The sequence below is a fragment of the Aythya fuligula genome, chromosome 17 (genome assembly GCF_009819795.1).
Source record: "Aythya fuligula isolate bAytFul2 chromosome 17, bAytFul2.pri, whole genome shotgun sequence".
In the NCBI taxonomy this organism is placed as follows: Eukaryota; Metazoa; Chordata; class Aves; order Anseriformes; family Anatidae; genus Aythya; species Aythya fuligula.
In genome coordinates, this window is record NC_045575.1 from 9,530,766 (window position 1) to 9,551,639 (window position 20,874).

Consider the following 20,874-nt stretch of genomic DNA (forward strand, 5'->3'; position numbering starts at 1 on the left):
ACACGTTAACCATCTCTGGGGTCCAAGCCGAGGATGCGGCTGTCTATTACTGTGCTAGCTGGGACAGCAGCTATGATGGTGTCAGGGTGTCAGAGAGCAATGAGGATGTACTGGAAGTCCCTTGGCCCTGTCCCACTGTTACGTATTGAGGTCTGTGAATGTGGGCCACTCGCTGAGCCCCGTTTTCTGCCCCCTTTCCTCTCCCTCACCAGGTTCCCTGGTCCAGGCAGCAGTGACTCAGCCAGCCTCAAATTGGCGAACCTGGGAGACACCGTGCAGATCACCTGCTCCGGGAGTAGTGATGGCTATGGTTGGTTCCAGCAGAAGACCTCTGGCACTGGCCCTGTCACCGTGATCTACAACGACAAGAGACCCTCGGGCATCCCTTCACGATTCTCTGGTTCCTTGTCTGACTACACAGCCACGTTAACAATCACTGGTATCCAAACTGAGGATGAAGCTGTCTATTACTGTGGGAGCAAGGACAGCAGCTATGATGGTGTCTGGGTGTCAGAGAGCAATGAGGATGTGCTCCAAGTTCTTTGGCCCTGTCCTGCTGCTGCGCAGTGATGTCTGTGCATATGGGCCACTCGCTGAGCCCCGTTTTCTCCCCTCTCTGCTCTCCAGGTTCCCTGGTCCAGGCAGTGCTGACTCAGCCAGCCTCAAATTCGGCGAAACCAGGAGACACCATGCAGATCACCTGCTCTGGGAGTAGCAGCTGGTATGGCTGGTACCAGCAGAAAAACCCTGGAAGTGCCCCTGTCACCGTGATCTATGATAGCACAAAGAGACCCTCGGGCATCCCTTCATGATTCTCTGCTTCCACATCTGGTTCCATGAACGCATTAACAATCTCTGCAGTCCAAGCTGAGGACGATACTGTCTATTACTGTGGGAGCTTAGGCAGCAGTGTGGCCAGTATCCATCTACCCTGGGTGCTCATCGATGGGTCCTATGGGCTCATGGGTTCCCTGCTGAGTGTGGGTGTCAGTGCTCCTGCTGCTGGCACTGGGGGTTGTTGGCAGTGGTCCAGTGTCCCCTTTGGAGCCTGCTGTGCCCTCACTGTGAGCTGGTGACAGCGGGGTTGCCTCTGGCTGGACCAGTTTGTGGATGATGCATGCTACTGAGTTCACGTGAACTTGTGCAGCATCTGGTCTTGATTGCTGTGAGGCCGCTGCAGTCCCTCAGCTGGCTTGGGAGTCACAGGCACGGGGGACGTGTGCGTGTTTCCTTACTGCTGAGTAGCCTTGAAGCCCCTGATGCCCACGCAGTTCCTGTCGGGCATGAGATCCCAGTTCGTTGCTCTGCAGTTGCTCTTTGCTGGCGAATGGTGCAGGCATCCCCAGGTGTGTACACAGACAGAGGGAGGCACCAGGAGCTTGGCTGCTGACGGGTGGGTTTGTGTCTTAGATCGCGTGAGCCTGCACGGTGTCGGTGAGGGGTCTGTGGCTGATCTCTAACCCTTGTGTTTCTCCTCCTCCGTCTCCTGCAGCTGCTGCCAGGGGACAAGGGCCCCGGGGTCCCCTCGCGGTTCTGTGCGAGTCCTGTGGCGGGCAGGAGGCGCTGCTGCAGTGCGGGGCAAGGGCCTGGCTTAATGCAGAGCCCCACGGGGAGCCCTGTGGAGGAGAAGGCAGCTCCTGCGGCCAGGAGGGGGGCAAAGCACTGCTGCCAGCCCTCAGCCCTGCTGGGAGGCTCGGCTGGGTCTCACCGAGGGCAGATGTGCAGAGAATCAGTGAGTGGTTGCAGTTGGAGAGCACCTTAGCAGCAACCAATGTCCCCATACCACCAATGTCACCCACTGAACCACGTCCCTAAGTACCACATCCAGCTCCTGCTGGGCAGGGGGAGCACTGGGTTAGGGGCTGCCAGAGACCGTGGGGCTGGGGCTGTGTGGAGGGGCCATGCTGCGGCTGGGCGGGGGTTTAAGAGGGAGTCGGGGTCCACAGCACAGCCCCGTCGGCGTGGGGACGTGCAGCTGGTGGGATCTCGCCATGGCCTGGGCCCCTCTCCTCCTCGCGGTGCTCGCCCACACCTCAGGTGCCCTGGACACACTCGCTGCGCCCGGCCGGGCCCTTTGGGCAACGGGGCCCTGGCCTCATCCTGCTGCTGCGCGCTGAGGGCTGTGCGTGTGGGGCACTCGCTGAGCCCTTTTTCTCCCCTCTCTCCTCTCCCTCTCCAGGTTCCCTGGTCCAGGCAGCACTGACTCAGTCGGAGCCGAAGTCGGTGAACCTGGGAGGAACCGTGCAGATCACCTTCTCCAGGGGTAGTAGCTACTATGGCAGTTACTATTATCTTCTGCTGGTACCAGCAGAAGACCCCTGGCACTGCCCCTGTCACCGTGATCTACCAGAACAACAAGAGACCCTCAGGCATCCCTTCTCGATTCTCTGGTTCCATATCTGGCTCCACGGCCACATTAACCATCACTGGGGTCCAGGCCAAGGATGAGGCCGTCTATTACTGTGGTGGCTACGACAGCAGCTGGAGTGCTGTAGAGTGACAGTGAGTTACAAGATGTGGGAGAATCCAAATCCTTAAGAAGGCTTTCTCTCCTTCCTGTTGGCCGTACAGAGCTGTAGCAGTAGCCAGATTCTTATTCCCTCTCTATGTCCCCGGCTGTGAATGTGCTCCCCATTGTCCCTTGTGGTATGGGAGGTGTCTTTGTGGGTGGTGTGCCTTGTTCCTCTTCCTAAAACAGGCACAGATTTATATTGTCCCCAATCAAACTGCCTGCTCCCATTGGTGCCTTTCTTGCTGCTGCTTCCAGCTCTCCTTTCAGTGGCCCTGTGTTGCAGGAAGAATGACTGAAAACACGACAGACACTAGTATGGTCAGATGATACTGTCTCTTTTTTACCCGAATAGCATGACTTTTATAGCAAACTTAACAGGGGCGGATAGTGTCTCATTGGTCAAAAGGACTCAGACAAGCAACTGCACAAAAAAAAAAAAAAAAAACACCTGCAAGAAAACAACCCACTTGTGATTAGCAGTCACATAGATCCCGTCCTTGAAGCCAGCTGCTGGCAACAATATTTTTCTAAATTCCTCAATTGGGTGATGTGGGAACACTGTCATGGGAACTTCTCATACTTGTCCTGGTAGCTTGGTTTGTGCAGCTGCAGCAAGCCATGGGATCTTTGCTGTTTCAAAAATCCCTCAACAGCCCTGGGACTCTGTCTGTTGTTTGTGTGTGGGGCTGTGTGTCCCTGGGTGGGACCAAGATCTTTTGGCAATGGGACCATCCCCATCCTGCTGCGACATGGTGAGGGCTGTGCGTGTGGGGTACTTGCTGAGCCCTGTTTTCACCGAATCACAGAATTACAGAATTCAATGGGTTGGAAGGGAACTCGAAAGATCACTGTGTCCAACCCTTCTCTCCTCTCCCTCTCCAGGTTCCCTGGTCCAGGCAGCGCTGACTCAGACGGCCTCAAAGTTGGCAAACCTGGCAGGAACTGTGCAGATCACCTGCTCTGGAGGTAGTGCTACGAGTGATGGCAAATATTGGTATGCCTGGTATCAGCAGAAAAACCCTGGCATTGGCCCTGTCACCATGATCTGTGGGAACAGCAACAGAACCTTGGGCATCCCTTTGCAATTCCCTAGTTCTTTGTCTGGCTCCACAGCCAGGTAAAACATCACTGGAATCCAAGCTGAGGATGAGGCTGTTTATTACTGTGGGAGCAGGGACAGCAGTGGTGCTGGTTTAATGATGCAGGAAGATGTGGAAGTGAGCAACAGACTGGTGCTAATGGTGAAGGTTTTCTGCCCTCCTTCCTCAAGGGGGCAGCTGCGGACTTCTCCAGGGATGTTGATGCCTTTCCCAGAACATGAAAATAGTTTTGTGTGCAGGGCACTCGCTGAGCCCCTTGTTCTCTCCTCTCCCTCTCCAGGTTCCCTGGTCCAGGCAGTGCTGACTCAATCGGACCCGAAGTCGGTGAACCCAGGAGACACCGTGCAGATCACCTGCTCCGGGAGTAGCTACGCTTATGGCTGGTTCCAGCAGAAGACCCCTGGCAGTGCCCCTGTCACCGTGATCTATGACAATACCGACAGACCCTTGGACATCCCTTCTCGATTCTCTGGATCCAAATCTGGCTCCACAGCCACGTTAACCATCACTGGGGTCTAAGCTGAGGATGAGGCCGTCTATGACTCTGGAAGCCACGACAGCAGTGCTAGTGCTGGTATAGTGACACAGAGCAATGTGGAAGTGAGGGACAGGCCACAGCTAGAAATGGAGGCTTTCTACACTTCTCCTCCAGCGCTCAGCAGGGCTGTGGGGATGAGGCTGGTTTCTGGCCCCTCTGCCTGACCACAGCTGTGAGTTTCCTCCCTTTCATGCCCCAGTGCCCTGGGGAGGTGGCTGGGCTGGGCTCAATTCATCAAATATAGTCCTGGCCCAATCCCTTCTCCACCGTTTGTGGTATTCAGCATCCCCTTTTCTGGCAGGTGTCCTTGCAAGGCTGTGGAGCTCTTGCAAGGTGCTCTATGTTCAGCGCTGTCAGTGCCTCGGTGTTGTAAGAGCCTCCAGGTTTGGGTTTGTCCAGCTACTGTGGGGTGAGGGTTGTGCGTGTGGGGCACTCGCTGAGCCCCATTTTCTCCCCTCTCTCCTCTCCCTCTCCAGGTTCCCTGGTCCAGGCAGCAATTACTCAGTCGGAGCCGAAGTCGGTGAACCTGGGAGGCATCGTGCAGATCATCTGCTCCGGGGGTGGTACCTACTTTGGCAGCTACAGTTATGGCTGGTTCCAGCAGAAGACCCCTGGCAGTGCCCCAGTCACGGTGATCTACTACAACACCAACAGACCCTCGGGCATCCCGTCACAATTCTCTGCGTCCACATCTGGCTCCACAAACACCTTAACCATCACTGGGGTCCAAGCTGAGGATGAGGCTGTCTATTACTGTGGTGGCTACGACAGCAGTGCTAGTGCTGACACAGTGACACACAGCAATGGGGAAGTGATACAAAAACCTCCTGCCATCACTGGAGCAGCTGGATCCCTGCTGTCCTCTCAGAGGGTGGCACAGGTCCCCATCTCATCATTTCCCTTGGAGCCCAGTGCTGCAAGTGACAGTGCCTGCTGTCCCTGCTCTGCCCTACCACAGAAGCCCTTCCCTCAGGGATGGGATGGCCCCAGCAGACCCATCCCTTCCCCAAACTGCAGGGCCCTGGTACCCCGGTGCTCCCAGGCTGCTCCCCGGGCCCTGAAGGCTGCCTCCCTGCCCGGCTACAGCCACTGCCCTGGGGCATCACTGCGGGGACTCAGCCTGCAGAAAGCACCAAGAGACCACAATGTATGGATCACTAAAGAGCCAGGTCAAAGCTTCACCTTCAGACCATGACAGGGGATGTTTTGTGTGGATGCTGTACAAGGCTGCAGGGGCAGCTCAGGACTGGCCGTTTTCTGCTCCATCATGCCCCACAAGGACAGACCCCTGAGCTGCTGCAGCACTGGCTGTGTTTGCCCAGTGCCACAGGTTTGGGCTCATGCTGGGTCTGTGCAGGATCTCCAGCCTGCCCCTGGGGGACCTGGGCAGCCCCTGGCCCTGGTCCCTGCCCCAGCCCCGTCCCCAGGGCCAAAAGGACTGCCCAGGACCCTGCTCCTGTCCTCATCCTGCTCCCTAAGCCCAGCACCGGGGCTACCTCTGGGTGTGAGGGTGAGGGCTCCTGCACATCACCGGTTCCTGAATGTCCTGTGTAGGGACATTTGCTGCATTCCTGTGAGCATGCTGGGGCAGAGGGATAAGGCATCTGTGGGGGAAGTTAGAGGGGCATGGGTGAAGTCCTGTCCCCAGCCCTGTTCCCAGGACCTTGGTACACTGTGGGAGGGATGGGCAGAGCAGCACCGAGCACCCTGCAGCCCTGGGGGAGATCTGCACTTTGCTAACAGCCCCACTCCCTGCCCCACATGCTGCTGCCCTTGCCTTCTGCATGTCAAGCTGCCCGGGACTCTGGGGTGGCAGATACCAACCAGATGAGGAGCTAGGAAGCAAGCAAGCAGGGGCTGTGCTGCGGCCCTTTCCCAGCCCCCTGGGACAGGCTTTCCCCATGGCAGAGCACAGTTGGTTGCCATCAGACCATGTGGATGCTCCCCATGGCAGTTCTCTGGCAAAGATTAGTCCTTCCAGCCCAGCAGGGCACCATCTCCTCAGCCGTGTGGTCCCCTTAGCCCCTCCATTCCAGCTCTCCCCAGGTGTTTGACCTCATAGCCACAGGAGCTGGGGCGGGGGCTCCATGTGCTCCACTTCTGGGCCTGGGTGCTGCCACGTGTCCCCAGCACAAGGCCAAGGACTACCCCCCTGTGCCTGCGGTGGAGGGGCCGGGTGGGGAGGTGGGGAGCGAGGCGCAGAACGTGGCCGAGAGCGCGGGGCCGCATTTGCATGGAGGGGCCGTGCTGCGGCCGGGCAGGGGTTTAAGAGGGAGTCGGGGTCCGCGGCACAGCCCTGTCGGTGTGGGGAAGCGCAGCTGGTGGGATCTCGCCATGGCCTGGGCCCCTCTCCTCCTCGCGGTGCTCGCCCACACCTCAGGTGCCCTGGACACACTCACTGCGCCCGGCCGGGCCCTTTGGGCTGCTGCGCGCTGAGGGCTGTGCGAGTGGGGCACTCGCTGACCCCGTTTTCTCCCCTCTCTCCTCTCCCTCTCCAGGTTCCCTGGTCCAGGCAGCGATTACTCAGCCGGCCTCGAAGTCGGTGAACCCAGGAGACACCGTGCAGATCACCTGCTCCGGGGGTAGCAGCTACTATGGCTGGTACCAGCAGAAGACCCCTGGCACTGCCCTTGTCACCGTGATCTACTACAACAGCAAAAGACCCTCAGGCATCCCTTCTCGATTCTCTGGTTCCAAATCTGGCTCCACAGCCACATTAACCATCACTGGGGTCCAAGCCGAGGACGAGGCCGTCTATTACTGTGGTGCCTACGACAGCAGTGGTACTGGTGACACAGTGTCACAGTGCAATGGGGAAGTGATACAAAAACCTCCTGCCATCACAGGAGCAGCTGGCTCCCTGCTGTCCCCTCAGATGTTGGCACACGTCTCTGTCTCAGCACTTGCCTTGGGGCCCAGTGCTGCAGGTGGCCGTGGCTGCTGTCCCTGCTCTGCCCTCCCGCAAAGCCCCAGGGCTGTGCCCATCCCTCAGGGACAGGATGGCCCCAGCAGCCCCATCCCTGCCCCATGCTGCAGCACCCAGCTGCTGGGAGTACCAAGAGCTATGGCTGGTAATCGTACAAGACCCCTGGCACTGGCCCAGTCACTATGATCTATGATAGCATAAAGAAAAACTCTGGCATCCCTTCACGACTGTCTCGTTCCACATCTGGCACCACAAACACGTTAACCGTCACTGTGGTCCAAGCTAAGGATGAGGCTGTCTATTACTGTGGTGCCTGGGATGGCTGCAGTGATGTCAGTGCGTATGGGGCACTCACTGAGCCCTGTTTTCTCCCTTCTCTTCTCTTCCTCTCCAGGTTCCCTGGTCCAGGCAGTGCTGAGTCAGCCGGCCACAAAGACGGCGAACCTGGGAGACACCGTGCAGATCACCTGCTCCTTGGGTAGCGACTCCTATGGCTGGTACCAGCAGATGACCGCTGGCAGTGCTCCTGTTGCCGCGATCTATAGTGACACCAACAGACCCTCGGGCATCCCTTCATGAATCTCTGGTTCCATATCTGGCTCCGCAGCCACATTAACCATCACTGGGGTCGAAACTGAGGATGAGGCTGTCTATTACTGTGGTGGCTATGACAACAGCTGGAGTGCTGTACAGTGACAGTGAGTTACAAGATGTGGGAGAATTCAAAGCCCTAGGAAGGCTTTCTATCCTTCCTCTTGGTTGTACATAGCTGTTGCAGTAGCCAGATTCTTATTCCCTCCCTATTTTCCTGACTGTGAACGTCCTCCCCATTGTTCCTTGTTGTATGTGAAGTGTGCCTTGTTCCTGTCCCTAAATCAGGCATGGATTTATATTGTCCCCAGTCAAACTGCCTACCGCTGTTGATGCCTCTATTGCTGCTGCCTCCAGCTCTCCTTGCAGTGGCCCTGGGACTCTATCTATTGTCTGTGTGTGGGGCTGTGGTTCCCTGGGTGGGACCAAGATCTTTTGGCACTGGGACCATCCCCATCCTGCTGCTACATGGTGAGGGCTGTGCGTGTGGGGAACTCGCTGAGCCCCGTTTTCACAGAATCACAGAATTACAGAATTCAATGAGTTGGAAGGGAACTCGAAAGATGGTTGGGACACTGGGTCCAACCCCTCTCTCCTCTCCCTCTCCAGGTTCCCAGGTCCAGGTAGCACTGACTCAGCTGGCCTCAAAGTTGGCAAACCTGGCAGGAACCATGCAGATCACCTGCTCTGGAGGTAGCGCTACGAGTGATGGCAAATATTGGTATGCCTGGTATCAGCAGAAAAACCCCAGCATTGACCCTGTCACCATGATCTATGAGAACAGCAACAGACCCTCGGGTATCCCTTCACGATTCTCTGGTTCCTTATCTGGCTCCACAGCCACCTTAACCGTCACTGGGGTCCAAGCTGAGGAATAGGCTACATATTACTGTGGGAGCAGGGACAGCAGTGGTGCTGATTTAGTGACACAGGGATATGTGAAAGTGAGCAACAGACTGGTGCTAAAGACAAAGTTTTTCTGCCCTCTTCCCTCAAGGGGGCAGCTGTAGACTCTTCTCTTCCAGAGATGTTGATCCCCTTCTTAGTACATGAAGATGGTTTTGTGTGCAGGGCACTCGCTGAGCCCCATTTTCTCCTCTGTCTCCTCTCCCTCTCCAGGTTCCCTGGTCCAGGCAGCGCTGACTCAGCCGGCCTCAAAGTTGGTGAACCCAGGAGACACCGTGCAGATTACCTGCTCCGGGAGTAGAAACTACTACAGCTGGTACCAGCAGAAGACCCCTGGCAGTGCTCCTGTCACCGTGATGTATGGTGACAGCAACAGACCCTCGGGCATCCCTTCTCGATTCTCTGGTTCCAAATCTGGCTCCACAGCCACATTAACCATCACTGGGGTCCAAGCCGAGGACGAGGCCGTCTATTACTGTGGGAGCTACGACAGCAGTGCTAGTGTTGACACAGTGACATAGCGCAATGGGGAAGTGATACAAAAACTTCCTGCCATCACAGGAGCAGCTGGCTCCCTGCTGTCCCCTTAGATGGTGGCACAGGTCTCCGTCTTAGCACTTGCCTTGGGGCCCAGTGCTGCAGGTGGCCGTGGCTGCTGTCCCTGCTCTGCCCTCCCGCAAAGCCCCAGGGCTGTGCCCATCTCTCAGGGACAGGATGGCCCCTGGAGACCGATCCCTGCCCCATGCTGCAGGACCCAGCTGTTGGGAGTAGCATCAGCTATGGCTTGTACTAGTACAAAACCTCTGGCACAGTCCCTGCCTCCGTGATCTATAGCAATACAACAGTCCCTCGGGAATGCCTTCACGATTTTCTGTGGTTCCACATCTGGCACCACAAACACGTTAACCATCACTGGGGTCCAAGCCGAGGATGAGGCTGTCTATTTCTGTGGTGCCTGGGATGGCTGCGCTGGTCACGGCGAGTCCCAGAAATGGGGAAGTGAGAGGCCAAGCTGCTGTGGTACCAGGGCCCCTCGGGTGCCTGCTGCTGCAGCTTGGGCCTGGTGTAGGGCCAGGAAATGCCCCCGTGAGCTGGGTCCTGCTGTGTGGCACGTGCCCCGTTCCTGCACAACCCCTCTGTGCTGCCTGCAGGAGTCAGGGCAGAGGAGCAGCAGAGTAAGGGGGAAGCGCAGGTGCTGGGGCTGGGGAAAGCCCCAGACGGCTGGGGCTGGCGCTGAGCTGGAGATCGTCTCCTCCCACCCTGCTCCACGCTGGGCCGGCTGCTGCCGCCTGCCCAGGGCCTGTCCCGTCTTGGTGTGAAGGCCTCCAAGATGGAGGCTCGGCACTGTGGTGGTTTTACTCGAGCGGACAGCCGAGCCCCACCACAACCGCTGTCTCAGCCCCCCGCCGCTTCAAAGAGGAAGGGGGAGAAGTTACAACACAATAAGCTTGAGGTTGAGATGAGAATTGTTTAATTGCAGAGAAAGGGAATGGCAAATAAATGAAAGAAATGAATCAACACGGCCACACAAAAGCACAGAGAGAAAGGAAAAATATTATCCCCTACTTCCCCTCAATGAGAGATGTTCATCCACATCCTGGAAAGCAGGGCCTCAAAATGCGTAGCGGTTGTTCAGGACGACAGTCCCCTCCCCACCAGAGCCCCCTGTTTTTTGCTGAGTGAGACATCAGGAGCTATGAGATATCCCTTTGGTTGGGTTAGGTCAGCTGCCCTGGCGATGTCCCCTCCCTATCCCTTGCCCACCCCAAGCCTGCTGGCTCTTGGGGGCTTGGAGGGAGTCCTGATGCTGTGCCAGCACTACGCAGCAAGAGGCATCACACTGGAGTGATACCAGTGCTGTTTCTGCTACGAGTGCAGAGCACAGCACTGTGTGGGCTGCTGCAGGGAAAGGTGACTCCAGCCCAGACAGACCCAACACAGGCGGCTCTCCGGGACAGGCGTTGCATGCGTTTCACGGGCCTCGCAGCAAAAAGGCTTTTTGCTCCATTGGACAGAGTTCGACCAAAACAATCAGCGGGCTGGAGCACCTCTCCTGCAAGGAAAGGCTGAGGGAGCTGGGCTTGTTTAGCTTGGAGAAGAGAAAGCTCTGGGGAGGCCTTGTTGCGGCCTTTCAGCATTTGGGGGCGACTTATAGGAAACAAGGAGACAGATATTTTAGAGGGGCACGTAGTGATAGGACAAGGGGTGATGGTGTTAAACTGATAGCAGGAAGATTTAGAGTAGATACCAGGAAGGAATTGTTCACTCGGTGGCGGTGAGGCTCTGCAACAGGCTGCCCAGAGAAGCTGTGGCTGCCCCATCCCTGAAGAGCCCAAGGACAGGCTGCACAGGCCTTTAGGACACCCGGTGTGGTGGGAGGCGGCGTGCCCATGGCAGGGGGCTGGGGGAGGTGGGCGGTAAGGTCCCTTCCCACCCAAACAACGCGGTGATTCTGTGATACCCCATTTGTCAGCCTGTTCCCGTTGCCTCTCGTGCCTGTTGCCTCCGGGAAGCGCCTGTCTCCATTTCCTTGGTGCCCCTGCAGGAGCGGTCCCTCAGCTAAGACACCTGCTGGCCTCTTGCTCTCGGGGCTGACAAACGCCAGCCATCCCCATGCGAGCGGCGCTCTGAGCCCTTCGCCATCCTCGGGGCTCCTGCTAACGCAGCCGCTGGGGGCCTCCTTAACCCAAGGCACTTTGCTGGCCCCGCTGTGCTGGGGGTCCTGCCAGTCCCTGGGGCCTCTTCTGTTGAGCCGCTTCCACCTGCTCAGCCCCTGTGTGCCTGGGCAGGCACCGGCTGTGTTGGGGAAAAGCAGCAGTGGCCACGGACATGTAAAGCTGTGTGAGGGGAAGATGGGGCAATGGGGTGCTGAGGCCGGAGGTGTCTGCACCTCACAGCGGTGCTGTGGGAGCTGTGAGCGCTGCGTAGTACCCATAGTACGCGTAGGACCCGCCAGCGCCTGTGTCCCTGCTCTCCCTGTCTGCTTGGTTACATGAGTGCAGGGCCCAGTCTGAGGCAAGGGGCTGCGTGCGAGCGCTTTGTGCCTGGGTGCTGCCACGTGTCCCCAGCACGAGGCCGGGGACAACCCCCCTGTGCCTGCGGTGGAGGGGCCGGGCGGGGAGGAGGGGAGCGAGGTGCGGGACGTTTCCAAGAGCGCGGGGCCGCATTTGCATGGAGGGGCCGTGCTGCGGCCGGGCGGGGGTTTAAGAGGGAGTCGGGGTCCGTGGCACAGCCCCGTCGGCGTGGGGACTCGCAGCTGGTGGGATCTCGCCATGGCCTGGGCCCCTCTCCTCCTCGCGGTGCTCGCCCACACCTCAGGTGCCCTGGACACACTCGCTGTGCCCGGCCGGGCCCTTTGGGCAATGGAGCCCTGGCCTCGTCCCGCTGCTGCGCGCTGAGGGCTGTGCATGTGGGGCACTCGCTGAGCCCCATTTTCTCCCCTCTCTCTTTTCCTTCTCCAGGTTCCTTGGTCCAGGCAGCGCTGACTCAGCCGGCCTCAAAGTCGGCGAACCCAGGAGACACCGTGCATATCACTTGCTCCGGGGGTAGTGGCAGCTATGGCTGGTACCAGCAGAAGACCCCTGGCAGTGCCCCTGTCACCGTGATCTATGGCAACACCAACAGACCCTCGGGTATCCCTTCTCGATTCTCGGCTTCCACATCTGGCTCCGTGTCAACGTTAACCATCACTGGGGTCCAAGCTGAGGACGAGGCCGTCTATTACTGTGGGAACTACGAAAGCAGCTATGTTGGTGTCACAGTGATACAGAGCAACGGGGAAGTGATACAAAAACCTCCTGCCATCACAGGAGCAGCTGGCTCCCTGCTGTCTCCTCAGATGGTGGCACACGTCCCCGTCTCATTGCTGCCCTTGTATCTCTGTGCCGCAAGTGGCTGTGCCTGGTCTCTGTGCCCTGCCCTCCCACAGAACCCCAGGATTGTGCCCATCCCTCAGGGATGGGATGGACCCAGCAGCTCCATCTCTGCTCCAAGCTGCAGGGCCCAGGTACACCTGTGCTCCCAGGTTGCTCCCCGGTCCCTGAAGGCTGCCTCCCTGCACTAGGGCATCACTGCAGGGGCTCGGCCTGCAGAAAGCAGCAAGAGACCACAATGTGTGGATCGCTAGAGAGCCAGGTCAGAGCTTCACCTTCAGACCATGACAGGCATCGCTTACTCAGCCGGCCTGAAAGATGGTGAACCCGGGTGGAAACTTGGAGATCACCTGCTCCAGGGCTATCGCTGCCAGTGATGGTAAATACAGGTATTATTATTGCTGGTACCAGTAGAAGACCCCTAGCACTGGCCCAGTCACCGTGATCTACCAGAACAACAAGAGACCCTCAGGCATCCCTTTGCGATTGTCTGGTTTTGCATCTGACTACACGGGCACATTAACCATCACTGGTATCCAAGCCGAGGACAAGGCTGTCTATTATTGTGGGAGCTGGGACAGCAGTGCTGGTGCTTATATAGTGACACAGAGCAAAGAGGGCATGAGGGATAGACCACACCTGGAAATGGAGGCTTTCTGCCCTTGTCCCTTAGGGCTGAGCAGGGCTTAGGTGCTGAGGCAGGTTCCTGGTCCCTCTGCATGACCACAGTTGTAAGTCTATTAATTTGTTGAGCCTCGTTTTCTCCACACTCTCCTCGCCCTCTCTAGCTTCCCTGGTTCATGGAACACAGAATCAGAGAGCCTCTAACCTTGTGAGACCATGAGACACCATGCAGATCACTTGCTCTGGGAGTAGCTACAGTTATGTCTGGTACCAGCAGAAGACCCCTGGCATTGGCCCTGTCACCTTGATGTACAGAAACACCAACAGACACTTGGGCATGCCTTCACGATTCTCTGGTTCCTTGTCTGGCTCCACGGCCACGTTAACCGTCACTGGGGTCCAAGCTGAGGAAAAGGCCGTCTATTACTGTGGGAGCAGGGACAGCAGTGGTACTGATTTAGTGACACAGGGATATGTGGAAGTGAGCAACAGACTGGTGCTAAAGACAACGTTTTTCTGCCCTCTTCCCTCAAGGGGGCAGCTGTGGACTCTTCTCTTCCAGAGATGTTGATCCACTTCTTAGTACATGAAGATGGTTTTGTGTGCAGGGCACTCCATGAGCCCCGTTTTCTCCCCTCTCTCCTCTCCCTCTCCAGGTTCCCTGGTCCAGGACCCCTGGAAGCCCTTCATGGTTCTCTGATTCCACATCTGGCACCGCAAACACGTTAACCATCACTGGGGTCCAAGCCGAGGACGAGGCCGTCTATTTCTGTGGTGCCTGGGATGGCTGCGCTGGTCACGACAAGTCCCAGCAATGGGGAAGTGAGAGGCCAAGCTGCTGTGGTACCAGGGCCCCTCGGGTGCCTGCTGCTGCAGCTTGGGCCTGGTGTAGGGCCAGGAAATGCCCCCGTGAGCTGGGTCCTGCTGTGTGGCACATGCCCCGTTCCTGCACAACCCCTCTGTGCTGCCTGCAGGAGCCAGGGCAGAGGAGCAGCAGAGTAAGGGGGAAGCGCAGGTGCTGGGGCTGGGGAAAGCCCCAGACAGCTGGGGCTGGCTCTGAGCTGGAGATCGTCTCCTCCCACCCTGCTCCACGCTGGGCCGGCTGCTGCCGCCTGCCCAGGGCCTGTCCCGTCTTGGTGTGAAGGCCTCCAAGATGGAGGTTTGGCAATGTAGTGGTTTTACTCGAGCGGGCAGCCGAGCCCCACCACAACCGCTGTCTCAGCCCCCCGCCGCTTCAAAGAGGAAGGGGGAGAAATTACAACACGACAGACCCAACACAGGCGGCTCTCCGGGACAGGCGTTGCATGCGTTTCACGGGCCTCGCAGCAAAAAGGCTTTTTGCTCCATTGGACAGAGTTCGACCAAAACAATCAGCGGGCTGGAGCACCTCTCCTGCAAGGAAAGGCTGAGGGAGCTGGGCTTGTTTAGCTTGGAGAAGAGAAAGCTCTGGGGAGGCCTTGTTGCGGCCTTTCAGCATTTGGGGGCGACTTATAGGAAACAAGGAGACAGATATTTTAGAGGGGCACGTAGTGATAGGACAAGGGGTGATGGTGTTAAACTGATAGCAGGAAGATTTAGAGTAGATACCAGGAAGGAATTGTTCACTCGGTGGCGGTGAGGCTCTGCAACAGGCTGCCCAGAGAAGCTGTGGCTGCCCCATCCCTGAAGAGCCCAAGGACAGGCTGCACAGGCCTTTAGGACACCCGGTGTGGTGGGAGGCGGCGTGCCCATGGCAGGGGGCTGGGGGAGGTGGGCGGTAAGGTCCCTTCCCACCCAAACAACGCGGTGATTCTGTGATACCCCGTTTGTCAGCCTGTTCCCGTTGCCTCTTGTGCCAGTGCCTGTTGCCTCCGGGAAGCGCCTGTCTCCATTTCCTTGGTGCCCCTGCAGGAGCGGTCCCTCTCACCATGGGTTTAAGAGGGAGTCGGGGTCCGCGGCACAGCCCCGTCGGCGTGGGGACGCGCAGCTGGTGGGATCTCGACATTGCCTGGGCCCCTCTCCTCCTCACAGTGCTCGCCCACACCTCAGATGCCCTAGACACACTCACTGCGCCCGACCGGGCCCTTTGGGCTGCTGCGCGCTGAGGGCTGTGCGTGTGGGGCACTCGCTGACCCTGTTTTCTCCCCTCTCTCGTCTCCCTCTCCAGGTTCCCTGGTCCAGGCAGCAACTACTCAGCCGGCCTCGAAGACAGTGAACCCAGGAGACAACGTGGACATCACCTGCTCCGGGGGTAATGCTGATAGTAATGGCAAATATTGGTATGGCTGGTACCAGCAGAAGACCCCTGGCACTGGCCCTGTCACCATGATCTATGGCAATGACAAGAGACCCTCAGGCATCCCTTCACGATTCTCTGCGTCCACATCTGGCTCCACAAACACGTTAACCATCACTGGGGTCCAAGCTGAGGATGAGGCTGTCTATTACTGTGGTGGCTACGGTGGTGGTCTTAAATTGGCGCAGTGACACAGCGCAATGGGGAAGTGATACAAAAACCTCCTGCCATCACTGGAGCAGCTGGCTCCCTTCTGTCCCCTCAGATGGCACAGGTCCGTGACTCAGCAGTACCCTTGGGGCCCACTGGTGCAAGTGGCTGTGCCTGGTCTCTCTGCCCTGCACTCCCGCAGAGCCCCAGGACTCTGCCCATCCCTCAGGGATATGGGATGTCTGCAGGAGCTCCATCACAGCCCCAAGCCGCAGGCCACAGGTAACCCTGTGCCCCCAGGCTGCTCCCGGGGCCCTGATGGCTGCCTCCCTTCCCAGCTACAGCCACTGCCCTGGGGCATCCCTGCAGGTACTCAGCCTTCTGAAAGCACCAAGAGACCACAATGTGTGGATCACTAAAGAGCCAGGTCAAAGCTTCACCTTCAGACCATGACAGGAGATGTTTTGTGTGGATGCTGTACGAGGCTGCAGGGGCAGCTCAGGACTGGCCGTTTTCTGCTCCATCATGCCCCACAAGGACAGACCCCTGAGCTGCTGCAGCACTGGCTGTGTTTGCCCAGTGCCAGAGCTTTGGGCTCATGCTGGGTCTGTGCAGGATCTTCAGCCTGCCCCTGGGGGACCTGGGCAGCCCCTGGCCCTGGTCCCTGCCCCAGCCACGTCCCCAGGGCCAAAAGAACTGCCCAGGACCCTGTTCCTGTTCTCATCCTGCTCCCTAACCCCAGCACCGGGGCTACCTCTGGGTGTGAGGGTGAGGGCTCCTGCACATCACCAGTTCCTGAATGTCCTGTGTAGGGACATTTGCTGCATTCCTGTGAGCATGCTGGAGCAGAGGGATAAGGGATCTGTGGGGGAGGTTAGAGGGGCATGGGTGCAGTCCTGTCCACAGCCCTGTTCCCAGGACCTTGGTACACTGTGGGAGGGATGGGCAGAGCAGCACCGAGCACCCTGCAGCCCTGGGGGAGATCTGCACTTTGCTAACAGCCCCACTCCCTGCCCCACGTGCTGCTGCCCTTGCCTTCTGCATGTCAAGCTGCTCGGTTCTCTGGGGTGGCAGATACCAACCAGATGAGGAGCTAGGAAGCAAGGAAGCAGGGGCTCTGCTGCGGCCCTTTCCCAGCCCCCTGGGACAGGCTTTCCCCATGGCAGAGCACAGTTGGTTGCCATCAGACCCTGTGGATGCTCCCCATGGCAGTTCTCTGGAAGCATTAGTCCTTCCAGCCCAGCACGGGCCCCTCCATTCCAGCTGTCCCCAGCTGTTTGGCCTTGTAGCCACAGGAGCTGGGGCGGGGGCTCCGTGTGCACCACTTCTGGGCCTGGGTGCTGCCACGTGTCCCCAGCACAAGGCCAAGGACTACCCCCCTGTGCCTGCGGTGGAGGGGCCAGGCGGGGAGGTGGGGATCGAGGCGCGGGACGTGGCCGAGAGCGCGGGGCCGCATTTGCATGGAGGGGCCGTGCTGCAGCCAGGTGGGGGTTTAAGACGGAGTCGGGGTCCGCGGCACAGCCCCATCGCCGTGGGGACTCGCAGCTGGTGGGATCTCGCCATGGCCTGGGCCCCTCTCCTCCTCGCGGTGCTCTCCCACACCTCAGGTGCCCTGGACACACTCGCTGCGCCCAGCCTGGCCCTTTGGGCAACGGGGCCCTGGCCTCGTTCCCCTGCTGTGTGCGGAGGGCTGTGTGTGTGGGGAACTAGCTGAGCCCCATTTTCTCTCCTCTCTCCTCTCCCTCTCCAGGTTCCCTGGTCCAGGCAGCGCTGACTCAGTTGGAGCCGAAGTCGGTGAACCTGGGAGGCACCGTGCAGATCACCTGCTCCGGGGGTGGTACCTACTATGGCAGTTGCTATTATGGCTGGTTCCAGCAGAAGACCCCTGGCAGTGCCCCTGTCACCGTGATTTGCTACAACACCAACAGACCCTCAGGCATCCCTTCTCGATTCTCGGCTTCCACATCTGGCTCCGTGTCCACTTTAACCATCACTGGGGTCCAAGCCGAGGATGAGGCCGTCTATTACTGTGGGAGCTTCGAAAGCAGTTATGTTGGTATCACAGTGTCACAGCACAATGGGGAAGTGATACATAAACCTCCTGCCATCACAGGAGCAGCTGGCTCCCTGCTGTCCCCTCAGATGGTGGCGCACGTCCCCATCTCATTACTGCCCTTGCTGCTCTGTGCTGCAAGTGGCTGTGCCTGCTCTCCCTGGTCTGCCCTCCCACAGAACCCCAGGGTTGTGCTCATCCCTCAGGGATGGGATGGCCCCAGCAGCACCTTCCCTGCCCCAAACTGCAGGACTCTGGTACCCCTGTGCTCCCAGGCTGCTCCCCGGTCCCTGAAGGCTGCCTCCCTGCCCTAGGGCATCACTGCAGGGGCTCAGCCTGCAGAAAGCAGCAAGAGACCACAACGTGTGGATCGCTAGAGAGCCAGGTCAGAGCTTCACCTTCAGAACATGACAGGAGTTATTTTGTGTGGCCACTGTATGAGGCTGCAGGGGCAGCTCAGGGCTGGCAATCGGGAAGTGATACAACAACCTTCTGCCACTGCAGGAGCAGCTGGCTCCCTGCTGTCCCCTCCGATTGTAGCGCAGGTCCCTGACTCAGCACTTCCCTTGGGGCCCAGTGCTGCAGGTGGCCGTGCCTGCTGTTCCTGCTCTGCCCTCCAAAAGAGTCACAAGGCTGTGCCTATCCCTCAGGGATGGGATGGCCCCAGCAGCCCCATCCCTGACCCATAGTACAGGACGCAGCTGATGGGATTATCAACCACTATGGCTGGTACTAGCGAAAAACCCGTGGCACTGGCCCTGTGTCCATGATGTGTAGCAATGACAAGAAACCCTCAGGCATCACTTCACGATTCTCTGGTTCCACATCTGAAACCACGAATACGTTAACCATCAATAGGGTCCAAGCCGAGGATGACGCCGTCTATCTTGTTCCCAGGACCTTGGTACACTGTGGGAGGGATGGGCAGAGCAGCACTGATGAGGCCGTCCACAGTCTGTGGATCACTTTAGTGATCCACACATTGTGGTCTCTTGGTGCTTTATGCAGTCTGAGTCCCTGCAGAGATGCCCCAGGGCAGTGGCTGTACCCGGGCAGGGAGGCAGCCGTCAGGGCCCAGGGAGCAGCCTGGGAGCACCGGGGTACAAGGGCCCTGCAGTTTGGGGCAGGGAAGGGGCTGCTAGGGCCATCCCTTCCTTGAGGGAAGGGTGGAACCTTGGGGTTCTGCGGGAGGGCAGATCAGAGAGACCAGTTACAGCCACTTGCAGCGTCTGCGGCACAGCCCCGTCGGCGTGGGGACGCGCAGCTGGTGGGGTCTCGCCAAGAAGGCCCCTGGCAGTGCCCCTGTCACCGTGATCTATAGCAATGACAAGAGACCCTCGGGCATCCCTTCATGATTCTCTGGTTCGAAATCTAGCTCCACAGCCACGTTAACCATCACTGGGGTCCAAGCCAAGGACGAGGCCGTCTATTTCTGTGGTGCCTGGGATGGCTGCGCTGGTCACGGCGAGTCCCAGCAATGGGGAAGTGAGAGGCCAAGCTGCTGTGGTACCAGGGCCCCTCAGGTGCCTGCTGCTGCAGCTTGGGCCTGGTGTAGGGCCAGGAAATGCCCCCGTGAGCTGGGTCCTGCTGTGTGGCATGTGCCCCGTTCCTGCACAACCCCTCTGTGCTGCCTGCAGGAGCCAGGGCAGAGGAGCAGCAGAGTAAGGGGGAAGCGCAGGTGCTGGGGCTGGGGAAAGCCCCAGACGGCTGGGGCTGGCACTGAGCTGGAGATCGTCTCCTCCCACCCTGCTCCACGCTGGGCCGGCTGCTGCCGCCTGCCCAGGGCCTGTCCCATCTTGGTGTGAAGGCCTCCAAGATGGAGGCTCGGCACTGTGGTGGTTTTACTCGAGCGGGCAGCCGAGCCCCACCACAACCGCTGTCTCAGCCCCCCGCCGCTTCAAAGAGGAAGAGAGAGAAAATAAAAGACAAAGATTTTGAGGTTGAAATGAGAATTATATTTAATTTAATTTAAGAGAGTTTAATTAAAAAGAAAGTGAATGTGGAGTAAAAGAAACAAAAGAATAAACAAGGCCATGCGAAAGCACATGGAGAAAGGAAAAATATTATCCCCTACTCCCCCTCAACTCATAATTTTCGGCCACGTCCTGGGAAGCAGGGCCTCAAAATGCGTAGCAGTTGTTCAGAAGGACAGCCCCCTCCCCACCAGAGCCCCCTGTTTATTGCTGAGTGAGACATCAGGAGCTATGGGATATCCCTTTGGTTGGGTTAGGTCAGCTGCCCTGGCGATGTCCCCTCCCCGTGCCTTGCCCACCCCAAGCCTGCTGGCTCTTGGGGGCTTGGAGGGAGTCCTGATGCTGTGCCAGCACTATGCAGCAAAAGGCACCACACTGGAGTGATACCAGTGCTGTTTCTGCTACGAGTGCAGAGCACAGCACTGTGTGGGCTGCTGCAGGGAAAGGCGACTCCAGCCCAGACAGACCCAACACATGCGGCTCTCTGGGACAGGCATTGCATGCATTTCACGGGCCTCGCAGCAAAAAGGCTTTTTGCTCCATTGGACAGAGTTCGACCAAAACAATCGGTGGGCTGGAGCACCTCTCCTGCAAGGAAAGGCTGAGGGAGCTGGGCTTGTTTAGCTTGGAGATGAGAAAGCTCTGGGGAGGCCTTGTAGCAGCCTTTCAGCATTTGGGGGCGACTTATAGGAAACAAGGAGACAGATATTTTAGAGGAGCACGAAGTGATAGGACAAGGAGTGATGGTGTTAAAATGATAGCAGGAAGATTTAGAGTAGATATCAGGAAGGAATTGTTCACTCAGTGGCGGTGAGGCTCTGCAACAGGCTGCCCAGAGAAGCTGTGGCTGCCCCATCCCTGAAGAGCCCAAGGCCAGGCTGGACGGGCCTTTGGGACACCCGGTGTGGTGGGAGGCGGCGTGCCCATAGCAGGAGGCTGGGGGAGGTGGGCGGTAAGGTCCCTTCCCACCCAAACAACGCGGTGATTCTGTGATACCCCGTTTGTCAGCCTGTGCCCGTTGCCTCTCGTGCCTGTTGCCTCCGGGAAGCGCCTGTCTCCATTTCCTTGGTGCCCCTCCAGGAGCGGTCCCTCAGCTAAGACACCTGCTGGCCTCTTGCTCTCGGGGCTGACAAACGCCAGCCATCCCTGTGCGAGCGGCACTCTGAGCCCTTCGCCATCCTCGGGGCTCCTGCTAACGCAGCCGCGGCCACTGGGGGCCTCCTTAACCCAAGGCACTTTGCTGGCCCCACTGTGCTGGGGGTCCTGCCAGTCCCTGGGGCCGCTTCTGTTGAGCCGCTGCCACCTGCTCTGCCCCTGTGTGCCTGGGCAGGCACCGGCTGTGTTGGGGAAAAGC

General features: G+C 58.5%; 1 protein-coding gene and 2 gene segments (V, D, J or C); all 3 read left to right on the plus strand.

Annotated features, from left to right (window-relative positions):
- The first annotated feature begins 1,991 nt into the window (after positions 1 to 1,991).
- On the plus strand, positions 1,992 to 4,131 carry LOC116496188. The gene is given in 5 exon segments (XM_032199100.1): positions 1,992 to 2,037; positions 2,180 to 2,280; positions 2,282 to 2,486; positions 3,395 to 3,478; positions 3,893 to 4,131. Coding segments are annotated over 5 exon segments (675 nt in total).
- A 2,353-nt stretch (positions 4,132 to 6,484) lies between these two features.
- On the plus strand, positions 6,485 to 7,655 carry LOC116496189. The segment is given in 3 exon segments: positions 6,485 to 6,530; positions 6,649 to 7,077; positions 7,471 to 7,655. Coding segments are annotated over 3 exon segments (660 nt in total).
- A 9,400-nt stretch (positions 7,656 to 17,055) lies between these two features.
- LOC116496190 lies at positions 17,056 to 18,902 on the plus strand. The segment is given in 3 exon segments: positions 17,056 to 17,101; positions 17,245 to 17,546; positions 18,744 to 18,902. Coding segments are annotated over 3 exon segments (507 nt in total).
- Positions 18,903 to 20,874: the final 1,972 nt, after the last annotated feature.